General features: G+C 37.4%; 1 protein-coding gene across 2 annotated transcripts in view; it reads left to right on the top strand.

The window, feature by feature from the left end:
* The window catches only part of mybl1 (v-myb avian myeloblastosis viral oncogene homolog-like 1), a 57,205-nt gene that overhangs the window by 12,746 nt on the left and 25,909 nt on the right, over nucleotides 1-18,550 (top strand). For both annotated transcript variants that reach the window (XM_039754598.1, XM_039754597.1), the window contains exons 2-4: nucleotides 14,148-14,253; nucleotides 16,154-16,225; nucleotides 17,192-17,284. In XM_039754598.1, the coding sequence (XP_039610532.1) occupies nucleotides 14,148-14,253; nucleotides 16,154-16,225; nucleotides 17,192-17,284 (271 nt within the window). The remainder of the gene's footprint in view (nucleotides 1-14,147; nucleotides 14,254-16,153; nucleotides 16,226-17,191; nucleotides 17,285-18,550) is intronic.

Here is an 18,550-nt window from a genome sequence, read left to right as displayed (position 1 = left end):
AATATTATTTAGCCTTGCTATACTATCAAATATTAAATGTGTGTATATACGCCTGGCCATCTAGACATGAACTCATTCTACCTGCAAACTTTACTTAAAGCTAATCTCCATTTTTATTGAACTGGACACAACAAGAATCAAGTAAGTAAAATGCCTGAAATATTTTTTTTGTTTATTACAATGTCTAGAGCATGTAGATACTTAGTAACTGAAGAATACATTCATCAATTTACATTTTTAACTTATGTCTGTGCTATAATTCTACAACATTGGGTTTTTGTGTATGTGACAACTTGCAAGTCTTTCTGAGTATATGACAGTTGACCACTTGTTCAATGTATCACATGGATCTTTCTTGTTCCTTGTACACTTGACATTTATCTGGTTTCCTGATATCTCTCTTATTATAAAAAAAAAAATCTTGCGACGAGACGTGATGTTCTGAAGAGAGACAGAGAGACACTTCAGAGAGGCAGAGACACTTTCACTTCCCGCGAAATGGTCAAGTCACGTCATACTGACATCCATTGGAAGCATGTTCCCGTGAGACGGTGACCTAGGCAAGGAAAGTAATAATCAGCCCTGAACAAATGGAATTGAAAACCTAGCAGGTCCAAACGGGGCAGAAATAAAAGAAAAAGAGTAAATGACACAGTAGAACTTCATAAAGAGTTCAAAAACGTTGACGCCATCCACATGCAGAGCAGGTACAGATTATGACAGCAGTGGAATTTGAAAGGCTCACAAAAAACCTTGGCGCGATACACACGCAGAGCAAGTTCAAAAATGTGACAGTACTAAAATTCAAAAGTGTCAACAACAAAACAGTACAGATCGCATTCGCACAAACAAAAGGAAATTATTACTTGGTGAAATAACGTAACAGAAAAAACAGATCAATTATATGGAAATAGGTGATTTGTCAGAAGTATGTAGATATTGTAAGGCATTAAAGTTTAAGACGGAGACTTATAGATCACTTAATTTGTGTTGCCATCAGGGTAAAGTATTGCTGCTTCCCAGTGAAGAGGCGTTTCCGCAACAGTTAAAAGATTTGTTGTTTGGTGAAAGTGAAATCAACAAACACTAAAAGCAAAATATATGTGTCTACAATAATCGTTTCGCGTCAGCATCATTCAAAGCACAAAACGTTGCTTTACACAATAATGAACCATACAGTATGAGAATCTGTGTTCCCGCAACAATTACAGCTATGACCAGTTTAATTTCAAAAAACAACACAATTTGGTCAAGTGTATCTTTATGATCATGGAGAAGCGATGCAACATAGAATCGAAACAGTTAAACGATCCGACGTAAAAGATAGTATACAGCCAATAATGGATACCGAAACAGTTAAACGATCCGACTTAATAGATATTATACAGCCAATAATGGATACAATTCCATACGTCCAAACATATTGCACTTTACATGAGATTTACCAGCAACACACAGACAAAGACATTTTCTTGGATGTCTATATGAATCCGAAAGATTACATTTGCATTTATAATAAGCCCACATGTGACAAATTGTCAGTGATAATACTTTCGAAAGATGGAGATATCACAGACAGAGTAGATATTCGCGTATATCCAAAGGCAAAGCATTCTTTGTCATTTATGTCAAATACATCGCCACATGCCGACTCTTTGCCTTTGCTTTTCCCAGATGGCAAAGCAGGATGGTCGTACAATATGAGACAAACGCATTCAGCAAAATGAATAACACCCACACAATATTTTGGGTCAAAATTAGCGATACGTTTCCATGTATTTAACCCACTTTTATCATCTCAACGTCTATCGCAACATTAAATTATTAATGTGTATGTAAAAGTTGCAGCTAATTGTCTCTTCTTCATTAAATCGAATCAAGCTAAACTTAGAACGGAACATATGCAAGGTCTCATTGATCACGTTCAAAATTAAAAAATCAATAATTCAGACAAATTCAAAATAGGTACAGCAGTAATATTACCATCATCATATGAAGGTAGTCCAAGAGCATTGCAACAGTTATATCATGATGCAATGGCAATATCAAGAACTGTCGGTCAGCCAGATTTATTTCTTACAATGACCTGCAATCCACAATGGCCAGAAATCTACAACTTCTTGAGATCAATGCCACCTGCTACATCGGCTCTGGATATTCCCACTTTCATAAGTAGATTGTTTTATCAGAAAAGTCTTATTTGTATTGAAATGACATTCACTCACGGCCAGTTATATGTTGCATCATCAAAAGTGAACATAATGCAAATGTAACAATTCCCATGAAACAAAAGCACTTGTATTTCCACAGGACCAAACTTAGGGGTTGGCGAGCAGGGGGCAGAGCCTCCTAGTGCTTGAACAAGCTTAGGCTATATTTATTAACTCTTTAAAAATATAGCATCTATTTTACAGGTAGCATAATGTAGAAAGCATACCAAAACAAAACCTATATTACCCCTGAATGACTAATTGACCCATTTAATCCTATTTTTCTTTGACAGTCTTATTTGTTACAGTTTGTTACAATTCAGACTTTTTACCAGAATTAAATAAAGGAATAAATTGTTCCTCATTGCAGTATTTGAAGCTCTTTATTTTATTTAAAAAATACTGATCCTGGGATTTTTTCCTGGACTTTTTCTGCCCAAACAGCCACTTGTTGGATTAGGCAGAAATAAGATCTGAATGTTCTGTAATGAACCGGTGATAATAATAACAACAACAACATTTATTTATATAGCACATTTTCATACAAAAAGTAGCTCAAAGTGCTTTACATAATGAAGAAAAGAAAAATTAAGAGACAAAATAAGAAATTAAAATAAGACAACATTAGTTAACATAGAAAAGGAGTAAGGTCCGATGGCCAGGGCGGACAGAAAAAACAAAACAAAAAAAAAAAACTCCAGACGGCTGGAGAAAAAAATAAAATCTGCAGGGGTTCCAGGCCACGGGACCTCTCAGTCCCCTCTGGGCATTCTACCTAACATAAATGAAATAGTCCTCTTTGTAGTTAGGGTTCTCACGGAGTCACTTGATGTTGATGGTCATACAGACTTCTGGCTTTTAATCCATCCATCATTGTTGGAACATGACAGTGCTTTGAGTAAATGGTGCGCCACCACCAAAAGGACACCGGAAAAGGAAACAGAAGAGAGAGTAGGGGGTTAGTACAGATTTTAGAGCCACCATGAATAGTTATTATAATGAGCTGGATATACAGAGTATCAGAATTTTAATTACAGTGAAGTTATGAGAAGGCCATGTTAAAGTAATGTGTTTTCAGCAGTTTTTTAAAGTGCTCCACTGTATTAGACTGGCAAATTCTTATTGCCTGGCTATTCCAGATTTTAGGTGCATAACAGCAGAAGGCCACCTCGCCACTTCTTTTAAGTTTTGTTCTTGGAATTCTAAGGAGACACTCATTTGAGGATCTGAGGTTACGATTTGGAATATAAGGTGTCAGACATTCCGATGTATAAAATAGGGCGAGATTATTTAAGGCTTTATAAACCATAAGCAGTCAATCCTGAATGACACAGGTAACCAGTGTAGTAACATCAAAACTGGAGAGATGTGCTCAGATTTTCTTTTTCTAGTTAGGATTCTAGCAGCTACATTCTGCACTAGTTGCAAACGATTTATGTCTTTTTTGGGTAGTCCTGAGAGGAGTGTGTTACAGTAATCTAGTTGACTGAAAACAAACGCGTGAACTAATTTCTCAGCATCTTTCAATGATATAAGAGGTCTAACTTTAGCTATGTTTCTTAAGTGAAAAAATGCTGCCCTAGTGATCTGATTAATATGCGATTTAAAATTTAGATTACAGTCAACCCTAAGTTACCCCTAAAGTTTTTATCTCCGTCTTGACTTTTAATCCTAATGTAGTATCCAGTTTATTTCTAATAGCCTCATTTTATCCATTATTGCTAATCACTAAGATTTCAGTTTTCTCTTTATTTAACTTGAGAAAGTTACTATTCATCCATTCTGAGATACAAGTCAGACAGTGTGTTAGTGAATCAAGAGAATCGGGGTCATCAGGTGCTATTGATAAATACAGCTGTGTGTCATCAGCATAGCTGTGGTAGCTCACGTTGTGCCCTGAGATAATCTGACCTAACGGAAGCATGTAGATTGAGAAGAGCAGTGTTCTTGAATGGGGGGATGTAAAGTGGTTTGAGTTGAAGGGGGGATGTAAAGTGGTCTGGGGAATTACTGTACAATAAAAGCCCAGTAGCACCAGCATCAAGAAGCTCTTTGACATCAAGTAACCCTTTGAATGCTCAGAAGTGACCATCTTCTACAGGTAATGGGAGTCCACCAAATGGGATCTGAGCCAAGAGGTCATCTGTACATAAATAAGCACAGGGTCTATGACAGTTTTCATTAAGTTGATTTAATTTCTAAATACACTTTTATCCTGTTTTTATTAATATTATTAAAAATTTCTGAATCATAAAAATGCAACTGCTGTGCAATTATTACTTACTAGCCAACCCGCGGCGTACCATGTCGCATAATCAGGACGGTTTTTTAATGATTTTTAAGCACAGGGAGAAAATTAACATTTGAAAAATCGGTGATGTAATAAATCAGCAAGAAAAGCAACATTGTAACAATGCACGGAATGAACCAACACACAATCGTCCGTGATTGAAAACTGGCGGACCATCCTCACGCCTTCTCCTGCCAGACGGAAGGATGGGGGTGCACGGCGCGGAGTCTGGAACAGTTGGAGAGGAGAAGGACGTCCATTCAGCTCCGTTCGTCATGCTAGTCTGCTGATTTCTCGTTCAGTATGCACTGCCCGCTCATGTGCCCATCTCCAACTCGTCACTTGAGTCGTCGTCTTTACACAGTCCAGATGTACCTGTGACTGATGTAGACCTTTCATTGCTCTTTGCGGTTTTGGCTGCTTTTCTATATATAATCCACCAAGACACCCGACCACGGTAGTAGCGAGGTGGTAGGGGGGTGTGTACAAAGGGTTGGGACGCAACCAGTGGGAGCGTATGAGTCGCACTTAGTGGGAATTCCATGGTTTGCAGCCTGAATGGGGTTCAACGGCTTACCCACGCCGGGTAGACACACGGTCAATGTCATGCATAATTATTTATTGAATGCTAAACACTTCTGGAAAAACACGGTTGTCTAAAACGGGTTGGTGTGAGAATGCAACAGTAAGCGAATGAAAAGATGGAACTCTGGAGAGAGCAAAATACAACACAATAGTGAACCTGCGGCATAACAAACGCCGCATAATTATTTATTGATGGTTGAACACCTCTGGAAAGACACAGTTGTCTAAAAAGGGAGGGTTTGAGGATACAACAGAAAGTGAATGAAAAGATGGAACTCTAGACTTTTCATTGCTCTGTGCGGTTTTGGCTGCCTTTCTATATATAATCCACCAAGACACCCGACCACGGTAGTAGCGAGGTGGGAGGGGGGTGTGAACAAAGTGCAGGAGCATCTAAGAAGACGCATGTTTGTCGCGGATGTGAATTGCTGTATGTAGCGTGTAAAACATTTTCCTATGGTGCACGCAGTCGTGCGTCGTAACCGAAAACTCGGTTTTTAAAGACTGCTTACTTCATTGTGCTTTAACCTCAGTTGTAAAGGAATGTTTTAAGGATCCCATGGGATACCCCTCACAAACCGTTTCACACGCTGCATATGGCGATTCACCTCCGCGAGAAATATGCCTCTATGATCAACGTAGCTTGGAGGTGCATGACATGCACATGACATTAACCTGACCTGCACTGCATGTGGCCTCTACGACAGACGAATATAAATGACGCCATTTTTTCGGTGTCCTCTTGTCCGAGTTGGTGGGCGTGGCCCTGCGAGTTGTCGTCGTATCCAATGGTCTTGGAGTTGGTGGGCGTGGCTCCTTCCTGCGTGCGCCATAGGTGTATCAATTGCTTGCGGCGTGGTTTTCATGCTTGTCTTGCCTTAGTGAATTATATATATAGATAATACAGTATATAGTCTTATGGGGGTACATAAGCAGTTAAACCTGCAGTTAAATCCTTAAGTTGTTCTTTATATTTGGTTCGGCAGTGTGAGTACAAATGCAGAAATTGTGCTCCCAACTAGGCCCAATGTTGCAATGTGAAAACATTTCCCTAAAAACTAACTAAAATATAAAAATTAGAAAACTGTTTACTTTCTGAATCAGAGGCCTCCTACATTTTTCATTTTTTTGAGACTTTTGAATTTTAGTACTTTTATTATCTCTAACCTGCTCTGCATGTGTATTGCACCAATGTTTTTGAACCTCTTTACGACATTCTACTTTGTCATCTACTCTTTGTCTTTTATTTCTGGCCCCGGGCATGGTTAAATCTCTTGGCACAAAGTCTTGTCTTGCGGGACATATTTTCATGTCTCAGGCTAAAAAGTCTCGTCTTGTCCCAGGATTTTTTTATATAATAGAGAGATATATACCACAAAATAAATGATCGCTTAAGTATTTACTGTTTCAAGTTAGTATTTAGTAGATGCACCTTTGGCTGCCATGACAACCTTGAGTCTTTATGCACAAGTCTGTCTGTATCAGCTTTGTATAACTGGACGCTGCAATTTTTCCTCATTATTCTTGGCACAGCTGTTTGTTCATTCATGATGCCCATGCAACCTGCCTAGTCTTTATCAAGTTCAGTCACAAATTCTGAATTGGATTGAGATCTGGACTCTGGCTTGCCAGCTCCAGGACATTAATACTGAAAATGTGGCTTTACGCTTGGGGTCATTGTCTTGCTGAAAAATATATTCTTCCAAGGCATAGGTTTCTTACAGACTGCATTAGGTTTTCCTTTAGCATTCCGCATTTATTTTGCTTTATTGTTTCACCCTCTACTCTCACAAGCCTTCCAGGGCCTTCTGCAGAAAGGCATCCCCATAGCATGCTTCTTCTACCACCATGCTTCAAAGAAGGGATGGTGTATTTTGATAATGAGCTGTGTTCAAACATACAATATACTTTTATAGCCAAAAAACTTGATTTTGGCCTCATCAGACTATAGGATTTTTTTTATCTGTTTTCAGAGTCTCCCATGTCCCTTCTAGCAAACGTTGAGCTTTATAACAGTGGCTTTCTCTTTGCCACTCTCCATAAAACTGCAACTGGTGAAGCACCTGAGCAACAGTTGTTTCCTTCACTGTCTGTCCAATTTCATCCACTGCAGCCTGTAGTTCCTTCAGAGTTATCATGGGTCTCTTGGTGGCCTCCCTCACTGGTCTTCTTCTTGCACTATTACTCCATTTTTGTGGGCAGCCTCCTCTAGGAAACTTTTCAGCTTAGTACCCTGATTTATGCCTTTCAATCACCTTTGTCTTGTGGAGTTGCTTGTGTAGGTTAGGCCACCATACTGACTCGCCACAAGTGGGACCATTCAAATAAAGTGCCTTTATACTACAATCAAACCGAAACGCCTTGACTACAGACAGATACAGATCTCCATTGAACTAATTACATGACTTCCAAAACCAATTGGCTGCACCAGTGTTGATTTAGTTATGTCATATATTAAAGTGAGATAATACTTGTGTGATCAATTAAATTGTGTTTTATATTTTTTAATAAGTCTAAACCACTTTGCACAGTTTTATTTTCATTTTGAAATTAAGGATGCTTTTCTGTTGATCATTGTCAAAAAGGCTTACAATCAAATCTAAAAACATCACAAAGGAGGCGAATAATTTTTATAGGCACAGTACATTGTCCTAATGCATCACTAGTCTAAGAAGCATTACTCGTATTACTTGTATTATTGTGGATGAAAAGGGTGTACTTGTTTTTATTAACTCATTATTGAACCTTGGGACATCTGTCTAACTTATGTCTGTCTGTCAACTTTATGCACATATTTTAAGAATTTTTGGAATTTTAGAATGTTGGCGGTAGAATGTGCAAACTCTATACAGACTTAGACCAGAAACAGGATTTGAACCTACAACACTGTGGCTGTGTTGCAGCAGCTCTAACTAGACTATTTGAATTTCATTTTATTTTATAAGATCACAGATAAAACAAGACGGTTAGTACATGCTGTAAATCAAACCCAAAAGAATCAGTAAACAATCTTGCCAAAAATTACAATTTAGTCTGTAAAATGAGTCGCTATGGGTAAACATTTGACTGTATAAGTCTTCAACGATCTGACTTATTTTGTCTTGTGAAATTCCACATATTTTATGCATATTGCATAAACTGAAAAATTCTGAAAATAATATGTTCACCTGCTCACTTTGTTTAGGGGCTGGTATAAATTGTGTTGTATCAAGCTCTCTGAAGAGGCTGCATTATTTTGTATTTTTGTTTTTAATTCACTTAAGACTCAAATGGACAATTGATTTCCATCATTTGTTAAATTATACAAGAAGGTTCTACTGATGCATAGATGCAGTTAATCCCCACCTTTGATAAATGATACCCTCACAAATCACAACTTGTTGAGCAATTAATACTAACCAAAGCTGAACCATTTGTTGTGTCTGTCAATGTGTTTTAATAGTTATTGCTGGCAAATACAAAGGGCAGTGGACACCAAACAAGTTCCAAATACCAATCAATTGATAAACCTGGAAGAATTATCCTTTGTGTTCTTCATATGGTGATTGGCTAGATTATGACATACTGTACACCAAAAAAGTTCTTGTTTCTAACAGTGAAATATTCAATCAGCTCAGTTCTGCAATAGTGTGAAGTAAAATTTCATATCTATATTCATACGTTTTCTATGCCCACCTTAAGTATCTTGAATTGTCAAAATTTCTGTTTGGATATGAGATGAAAAGTCTCCCCTTTATTGTTATTTTCTTGAATGTTAGAAATACTTTTGTCGAGGACAGGCCCATTCAGCCCAAGAAAGCTTATCAATCCTATCTAGTCTACTTTTGAATGTCCCTAAAGTCCTACTGTCCACTGTACTACTTGGTAACGTCTTCCATGTCTATAGTTTTCTGTGTGAAGTAAAACCTCCTAATGTTTGTGTGAAATGCACCTTTAACAAGTTTCCAACTATGTCCTTGTGTTGAACTCATTTTAAAGTAGTAGGCTTGATCCACTACACTAATTCCTTTCGTATTTTTAAGCACTTCAACCACATCACCTATTAATCTCTTTTTTTCTTAAACTGGAAAGGTTTAATATAATCCTTTCTCATAAGTAAGTTATTCGCAGCAGTCTTGGAGTCAAGCTAGTCATTTTTCTATTGACTTTTCCTGTTGCTGCCCATGTCGTCTTTTTTTTTTTTGTAGACCAGATACCAAAACAGCATCCAGTACACCAGGTGTGGTCTCACCAGTGCATCAAAATGCTTAAGCATTACCTCCTCTGAGTTGTACTCTACACGTCATTCTATATAACCTAATATTCTGTTAGCCTTCTTAATGGCTTCTGAGCACTGTATGGAAGTTGATAGTGTTGAGTCCACTACAACTCCTAAATTCTTCTCATAAGCAGTATTTTCAATTTTCAGACCCCTCACTGTGTATTCAAATCTACAATTTTGACTTCCTATGTATAACAATTTACATTTACATACATTAAATTTCATATGCCACAAAGCTGCCCAAGCCTGTGTGCTGTCCATGTCCCTCTGTAATGATTCTACACATTCTAGTTCATCTGCCAATCCGTTTAGCTTGGTATTATCTGCAAACTACACCAGCTTGTTGTTTATATTCCCATCAAAATCATTTGTATACAGTATAATAAAAACAGTAGCGGCCCTAGCACTGATCTGTGAGGGACACCACTCGTAACATCACCCAATTCTGATATGGTTCCTTGTACCATCACCCTTTGCTTGCTGTGTTTTAGATTAGTTTAGAGAGATTTATGTCACATACACTGCAAGAGCATAGTGAAATTCTTGTGCCACAGTTGTGGTTAGGTATAAATAATTACAGTAAATAAGAGTAGCAGAAGATAAATAAACAAAGAGTATAAATAAATAATAACAATAAATAAGAGTGGAAAAAAATGTAACATAGTCAATTTTGCACCTATCTACATACTTCACCCTGAAGTCCCACTTCTTCCAGTTTGATGATCAATCTGTCATCTTTTCAAATGCTTTCTGAAAACATGTTTTGTGTTCAATTCATTTTACAATTGCAGCCTTTTTTATTTCCTGTTCCCTATTTTAGACAAACACAGGTATTAGGACACATTAACTTAAAGTAAATGAAAGTCTTGTGTAAGCTAGAGTTTGCCTGTATTAACCTTGCAGTCCAAAAGTGTCTCCAATATTTTATGTTTTATGTCTTAGATGCCTTGATTGACATTGCTGCAGCCATTTTTAGTTGCTGTTTGTTTGGTGTGTGTGTGGTTGCCCGTTTGCACTCTCAAGTTCAGACAATGAAATACAGTATATGCTTGACAAAATTTAAATCAGTAGGCCTTATTGTTCTGATAAACTACTTTGTCATGGTGGAACCATTTTGGCTCATTGTCTGTCTAGGATTGTTACCTGCCTTGTGCCCAGTGCTAAGGGAATATTCTCCACCCTGTCTGTGGTTTGAGAGCGTATTATTTGTATGGCTTGCTGCATGATGAAACATCAGCCAGTAATCTGGGGGCATATTCCTGTTTTATAGGCAGACAGGATATCCCCCTATGAGGTCATTCTGCTATTCTGTTTAGTTTCATAATCAGAGACGGTGATTGTGTAAGTTCTGGAGGTATGCATTTCAAAGTTGTAACATTGCATATGTTTTGGATTGTTTGCAGTTCATTGACAGTTGATTTGTCTTTGTTTAATCTTTCATAATAGTTTGACCATAATAGTTTGACTAAATACTTAATAGACCATGTCTGTTTAAATGATTGAAAATAGCTGAACATGTCAGATTTAATGATGACCTTCCAGCAGAACAGTGATTTCAGCTGCAGTCTCTTCTTTTTTTTCCATTCTGTCGTGGTATGTAAAACATGAGATATCAGACAGACAAGTCTGTTTTCTGTTTCTGAGGTCTAAAACACCTGCATTTTGTATTCCATGATGCTATATTATATATATTGTACTTCCAGATGAGCATTCATTGGTTGTCACGTCTCATGCACACAGAGCCACACCTAAAACTAAAGACAAAATTGAACCTGTTTAATTTTTTTGGGGTGAGTCGTAGACTGGGAGGAGCGAGTTGCTGGGTAAGTCACATTTTGTGACTGGCATTTAACAGGAGCATGCCACCAACTTCCACTGACCTGCTCAGATATATACAGTGCATCCAGAAAATATTCACAGTGCATTACTTTTTCCACATTTTGTTATGTTACAGCCTTATTCCAAAATGGATTAAATTCATTTTTTTCCTCCGAATTCTACACACAACACCCTATAATGACAACGTGAAAAAAGTTTACTTGAGGTTTTTGCAAATTTATAAAAATAAAAAAACTGAGAAAGCACATGTACATAAGTATTCACAGTCTTTGCCATGAAGCTCAAAATTGAGCTTAGGTGCATTCTGTTTCCCCTGATCATCCTTGAGATGTTTCTGCAGCTTAATTGGAGCCCACCTGTGGTAAATTCAGTTGATTGGACATGATCTAGAAAGGCACACTCCTGTCTATATAAGGTCCCACAGTTGACAGTTCATGTCAGAGCACAAAGCAAGCATGAAGTCAAAGGAATTGTCTGTAGACTTCCGAGGTAGGATTGTCTCGAGGCACAAATCTGGGGAATGTTACAGAAACATTTCTGCTGCTTTGAAGGTCCCAATGAGCACAGTGACCTCCATCATCAGTGAGTGGAAGAAGTTCGAAACCACCAGGACTCTTCCTAGAGCTGGTCGGCCATCTAAACTGAGCGATTGGGGGAGACCAGGGAGGTCAGGGAGGTGACCAAGAACCCGATGGTCACTCTGTCAGAGCTCCAGAGGTCCTCTGTGGAGAGACGAGAACCTTCCAGAAGGACAACCATCTCTGCAGCAATCTACCAATCAGGCCTGTATGGTAGAGTGGCCAGACGGAAGCCACTCTTTAGTAAAAGGCACATTGCAGCCCGCCTGGAGTTTGCCAAAAGGCACCTGAAGGACTCTCAGACCATAAGGAACAAAATTCTCTGGTCAGATGAGACAAAGATTGAACTCTTTGGTGTGAATGCCAGGCGTCGCGTTTGAAGGAAACCAGGCACCGCTCATCACCAGGCCAATACCATCCCTACAGTGAAGCATGGTTTTGGCAGCATCATGCTGTGGGATGTTTTTCAGTGGCAGGAACTGGGAGACTAGTCAGGATAAAGGGAAAGATGACTGCAGCAATGTACAGAGACATCCTGGATGAAAACCTGCTCCAGAGCGCTCTTGACCTCAGACTGGGGTGACGGTTCATCTTTCCGTAGGACAACGACCCTAAGCACACAGTCAAGATATCAAAGGAGTGGCTTCAGGACAACTCTGTAAATGTCCTTGAGTGGCCCAGACTTGAATCTGATTGAACATCTCTGGAGAGATCTTAAAATGGCTGTGCACTGACGCTTCCCATCCAACCTGATAGAGCTTGAGAGGTGCTGCAAAGAGGAATGGGAGAAACTGGCCAAGGATAGGTGTGCCAAGCTTGTGGCATCATATTCAAAAAGACTTGAGGCTGTAATTGCTGCCAAAGGTGCATCGACAAAGTATTTAGCAAAGGCTGTGAATACTTCTGTACATTTGATTTCTCAGTTTCTTTCTTTTTAATAAATTTGCAAAAACCTCAAGTAAACTTTTTTCACATTGTCATTATGGGGTGTTGTGTGTAGAATTCTGAGGAAAAAATGAATTTAATCCATTTTGAAATAAGGCTGTAACATAACAAAATGTGGAAAAATTGATGCGCTGTGAATACTTTCCGGATGCACTGTAAATGAAGGCTACAACAGGCCTTGTGGCTATCTGTATCATTCCTGTCAAATCATATTTCTGTTTTTTCTTTATTCAGAGATAACTATTTTAGCTATTGCTCATCCAGTTATTTAACTATCAATTAATGGCACTATAGGAGAAAGTCATTTGATCTGAAGGAAACAGCTGAACATCTTCAGTGTACAAGTGAAAGTGATTGTGAAGTTTTCTAACCAAAGCAACATCACGTAACATTAAACAGTAATGACCCTAGTATTGAGTCTGAGGGACACCGCATCTAACTTCAGAACATAATTGCTGAGTACCATCATGTCTTCACATTTGTGTACACATTGAAATCAGTTTGATAAGTAGGAACTACACTGAGCAAGAGCAATGCCTGAGAGCCCAATATAAATTACATGTCTGAATAACTGAATAGCATACTCAGTGTTGTCAATGGCACTGAGTATGCTATTCTTACACTTAAATTTAGCAACATAATAACTGTCCCATTTTTGTCATCAGAATACATCATATGTTAAAGGGCTTTTCTGTATTAAAACTGTTGCAAAAGCCCGACTGAAACTTCTCAATTAACTTTTAAAGAGTAGATTGAGACTGGTGCCACATACAACTTCTTATTTCAGTACTTCAGCAACAAAATGTAAATTTAAAATTGGCTTATAATTAGTAAGCATATTTGGGTTTAGCTGTGATGTTTTCCAGTATGTCAAAACTGACTGCCTTTATGAAGAATATTGCAAATCCCCTGTCTGACACACTAACATGGGGTACTTTCAGCCAATGAATTCTTTAGCAGAACTGTGTCAAGAAACACTAGTGACACTTGATATTTTTAGGAACTGGGTCAGTCAATAAATAGACAAACAAACAAGCTTAATGTAAGGAATGGTCTTTGTCAGAATTCTTGTGCTATATCATTTGAATTTTTTGAAGAGACTTAGCTGCAACAGCAAGTGTTAAATTGTAAACATCTACATGAAGAAATTTCGGTATAATAAACCTGCACTACTATTTTTTTTTTTTTTTTGAAAAATAAATTACATACTGTAATATTTCTTTAAAATAACAAGCCGTGAGGAGTAAAAGGACATCTGATTAAACAAGTGTGTAAATGACCTTTGATTATGAAATATACTTGAATGAGGGCCAGTGGCCTCAGTGACCTAGGCCACATTAACTATCAATACTAAATCATGGTGAAATAGTGGAGTAGGTTCCACTCATGACATTTGTTAGCAGATTTTAAAATAATGATAATTGTTTTCAATATTACAGTGAAGATGAAGAAGAGGATCTGCCTTATCAGGATCAGAATAAGAAGGCGAGTGATCTGAATGCATCCAAGGTAGTGCTGAATAAAGGAAAGTGGTCCAGAGAAGAGGTAACATTTTGGCTATGTGTTTTTAAACTTAAGCTTTCCTGCTATGCTACTGCAGGTCATCAAATCATTCCTTGCAAGAGGAATACCTTGTATTTTGTGCTTAGATTTAAATTTACTTTAATGCAAGATTTTCTGTTTTCTTAGAAAAAAAATCATGTCACTGAAATACTTACTGAAGGCAATTTACTTGAAAAGTATTTTAATTGATTGGCGATAAATTGTATATAGGTTTAAAGTATTGGGATATTGGTTTCTGAAAATGTGACTGTTTCCGTTAAGCAACCAAAAATTATATCAAGTTTATACACCTGGGCTGTTTGTAGTACTTTTAATACTTTCAAGGTTCATATGTTCTTTTCAGTGACTGCCACGCAGAATTGTTTATTGACATTTTCCAACCCAACCTGAGAATGAGCCTGAGTTTATTGATCAAGCATTCGTTCAGGCTTTTGCCTACTGAATGTGCAGTAGAATAATAAATAAAATATTTAATTGCATGCCAAGTCTTCCTTGAAGTATTTTCTTGTTATTTACTGTATGTTCTGTGATAGTTATTATGAGCTGTCTCTGCAATTATGTGTATACAGCATCCTGAAGAGATAAGTTAAAAAAGGCATCAGCTTTCAAAGCCAGCATTCAGTCATTCAATTTTCTGTATTTGTTGTTGTGCAGAATTAATTTATCTACAAATGAACAGTTGTAGGATAACAGAGTCTAGGCGACACAGTCTGGAATGGCAACTGCACTGTGGCAGACCACAAAACTCTGCAGCAGGTGGTAAATGTAAAACAGTATATCACTGGGACTTACTCCTAGCCACACAGGACATTTATGGCAATAAATATGCAATAAAAGCACTCTCAGGCATCTCAGACCTCACACACCAAGGCAACATATTGCATCCTCTACCACATAGAAAATGATTTTGAAGTATATGGTGCTGTACCACCAGACTTGCACAGTTTTTACTCACTTGACATTATACTCATTTGTATGTATGTTTTTTTTTCATTTGATCAAAATTTTTACTTAAACGATTTCTTATGTTTTCTTCTTTTAGATGTATAAAAAAGATAATGTGCTATTTATGTGTTTTTTGCTTTTTTGGGGTTTGCTTATTTATTATTTTCCAGCATTTTTAAAATTTACAAATATATCTAAGTTCTTTTCCCGCACATCACAGCTGCCATGTAAATTCAGAATTTCTAAAAAAGTTTAAAAATGAAGAGCATGTGCAGCTGTTCAATTACATATGTAAACATGGCAAAATGCTCTAGATGCACTTTAGGAAAAATTTCCAGTTATAACATAAAAATAATATGCCTGAGATAAGCAATCTTATAAAATAAGTACCATTTTCATAACTGAAATTGTTTTACTCACAAAATTTCAGTCTAATACTTAATCATTATGGATTTTACAATATAGGTTGAAATTTGTAAAGTAGCTTGACAGTCACATAATTTAAAATTACACGAAACATTTGTGTATGTTAATAAATGTTATATATTTGTTTAAAGCTCTGTGGTGGGCTGGCACCCTGCCCAGGGTTTGTTTCCTGCCTTGCGCCCTGTGTAGGCTGGGATTGGCTGCTGCAGACCCCCGTGTCCCTGTAGTTAGGATATAGTGGGTTGGATAATGGATGGATGGATGGATATTTGTATAAAACCATATAATGCAGTAGAATATTTTGTGTTTGTATGTTTCCTTTATTTTACATGGATAACAAACCTAGCTTTCTTGGGCCCAATTCAATTTTTTAAATAATGTGACCTAATGTTTCAGTCATGTATACAATAACTTTAAAGGAAAATTAAATATATTTAAATGGTTAACTTTGAAAATCTTAGTGGAAGTATCCCTACTTAAAATTGTTTATTTTTCTTTTTGCATTACTAAGGATGAAAAGCTAAAAAGACTAGTGGAGCTTCATGGAACAGAAGCATGGGGTCTCATTGCTTATCATTTCCCAGTAAGTATTAACAGGATGTTTAAACAAAAAACAGTTAAAATCTTTAAGAGTAAAGATATTTTGTAACTGGTTTCTTGGGGCTGGCTGTACAACTTCTGGACTTTGTCTGTTAGGTAGGATCACTCATCCACTTGCCAGTGACTGCTGTCCAATATTTAATGTTCATACACAACCCAAAACACTTGTCTTTCACCATACACAATTGTCCTATGGCCAGAGAGGCAGCTTTTATACCTTGCTCTGGCTGTGGTTCCAGGCAACTATATCTGGAGTCTGGAATGCCCCTACAGATTTATTTTGCCTTTACCTCAGAGTTCACTTTGCTGACCACAGGTTTTCATGCATATCTGAGCGCCTGTATGCACTTAAAGGGCCAGGCACCCCCATTTCCTCCTTCCTTTGTTTGTCAAAACAGGTAGAATGATATTACCCATATAATTTTAGTGCCCTGTGCTGACACCTATCAATTTCCACTCAGGCTTCTTCCTATTCTACATAATCATTTACTTGTCAGAGGGCTAGGTATCCCCTAATTACTGCTGAGTTACCTGCTCTCTAGCATCCTAGGAGATCATTGCACGCTACCACCCATCTCACAGGTCTCTGTTTTTTGTACTTTCACCTCATCCGAACTTATTGACTGTTTACTCACACTTGTAAATAAACAGACTTACAAACTGTATGGGTTCTTATCCCAGATATATTTTCTCAAGTGTGCCACCCATGTTGAATTCCTTTCCAACTCGGCATCCTGTCACAATATATACTGCAACAGACTTGTTCCCTGCCCAGGACTAGTTGCTGTGTTGTGCTCCTTTCTGCTGAGATAGGCTCTGGCCTATGTAGCCTGGAATTGGATTACGCAACAACAATGTAGGGCTTCCTTTTGATATTTTTTGTAAACAAATTAGTGTTTTATCTAAGTTCTTAAAATTAGTTTCTTATATGTTGTTTTTCCCATGTAAGAAACGAACAGATGTGCAGTGTCAACATAGATGGCAGAAGGTCCTAAACCCTGAACTAGTGAAAGGACCATGGACAAAAGAAGAAGATCAAAGGGTAAGTAAAAACATGTTTTGATATTTCTCCCTATTTTGCCATGATTCACAGAAGATTCAGTAAACCTCCTGCTCAATTCTAAGTTCTGTTGCTCAATGACATTATTTTCTGCTGCACTGTATAACCTACTTATAAAGGTACATCTTTTTGAAAAAAAAAATTCATTATTTTAAACTCCTAATTCTAGGTTATGAGAGTGATTTATTACTTCTGCTTTTAATTCATCTCTCACTTAAACTCTGGGGGATAATCTCTATTTCAAAGCTTTTATTCTATATGCTCTATATATTTATGAATAAGGCAATTGAGTTGAGATTCTGCCATGACTAATGAGCACCTTGTCGGTATGATTGCATTTATATTGGGCTAAAAAAGTGTACAGAATTTCATTCTGCACTTCAGAAGCATATTTGACCTCCCGTATTACATTCTCTGTAGATTGATAGATAGAAATTGACAAACGAATGAAGGAATGAAAAAACTTTAATTATCCCAATAAGGAAATAGAAACTGAATAAATAAAAAAATACATGAAAAAACAAATCCACACAAGAATTACTAAAAAGAAAGACGAATTTTGACTTGGCTAAAAGATAAGAGAGCAGTCACAATCCCAGTGAGGCATTATAAAGATGTATTTCTGTTTGTATAAAGGAGCCCCAGTAGCCTTTCTTCACACTTCTGTTGAATAATTCATTGGCTGAAAGTCCTCAGTGTTAGTGTATCAGAGAAAGGACGTGCATTGTTTTTAATAATGCCACTCAGTTTTGTTTTTATTCTCTTCTTCATTAGTACATCCAGCAGGTTGAGTGTGTGGACCACAAATTAGCCTACCTTTTTAATTAACATGTTAATTATGGGGATCTCCCTGTGGTGTTGCTACACACTACAAAACAGAAAAATACCACTGGATACGTACATAGAACAATTACACTGGAGTTATATAATGTGTAATGGATTTTACTTACTACAATAAAGGAGTACAGACTCCTAAGGAAAAAGAGTCTGCTCTGCCCTTACTAATATAGATTCTCTATGTTACAAAACCAGTCCAGCCTGTCACAAAGGCTTCAAGAAAACCAACTTTATTCCAATCAAAACAGGAACAGTCAAGGATTTTATTCAAACAGGAACTACCACTTTAATAAACACAGACACAGCAAATATGATATGGCCATGATAATGGACGAGCTAGACTGTTCCCTGCATCAACCATCCATATGTAACCAGGCTGCGAACCTCTGGTTACCTCAGCGACAGACAAAC

Source organism: Polypterus senegalus, chromosome 5 (genome assembly GCF_016835505.1).
Source record: "Polypterus senegalus isolate Bchr_013 chromosome 5, ASM1683550v1, whole genome shotgun sequence".
NCBI lineage: Eukaryota > Metazoa > Chordata > Cladistia > Polypteriformes > Polypteridae > Polypterus > Polypterus senegalus.
The sequence above is the reverse complement of the archived record's forward strand: the minus strand, read 5'-3'. Positions and strand labels throughout refer to the sequence as shown.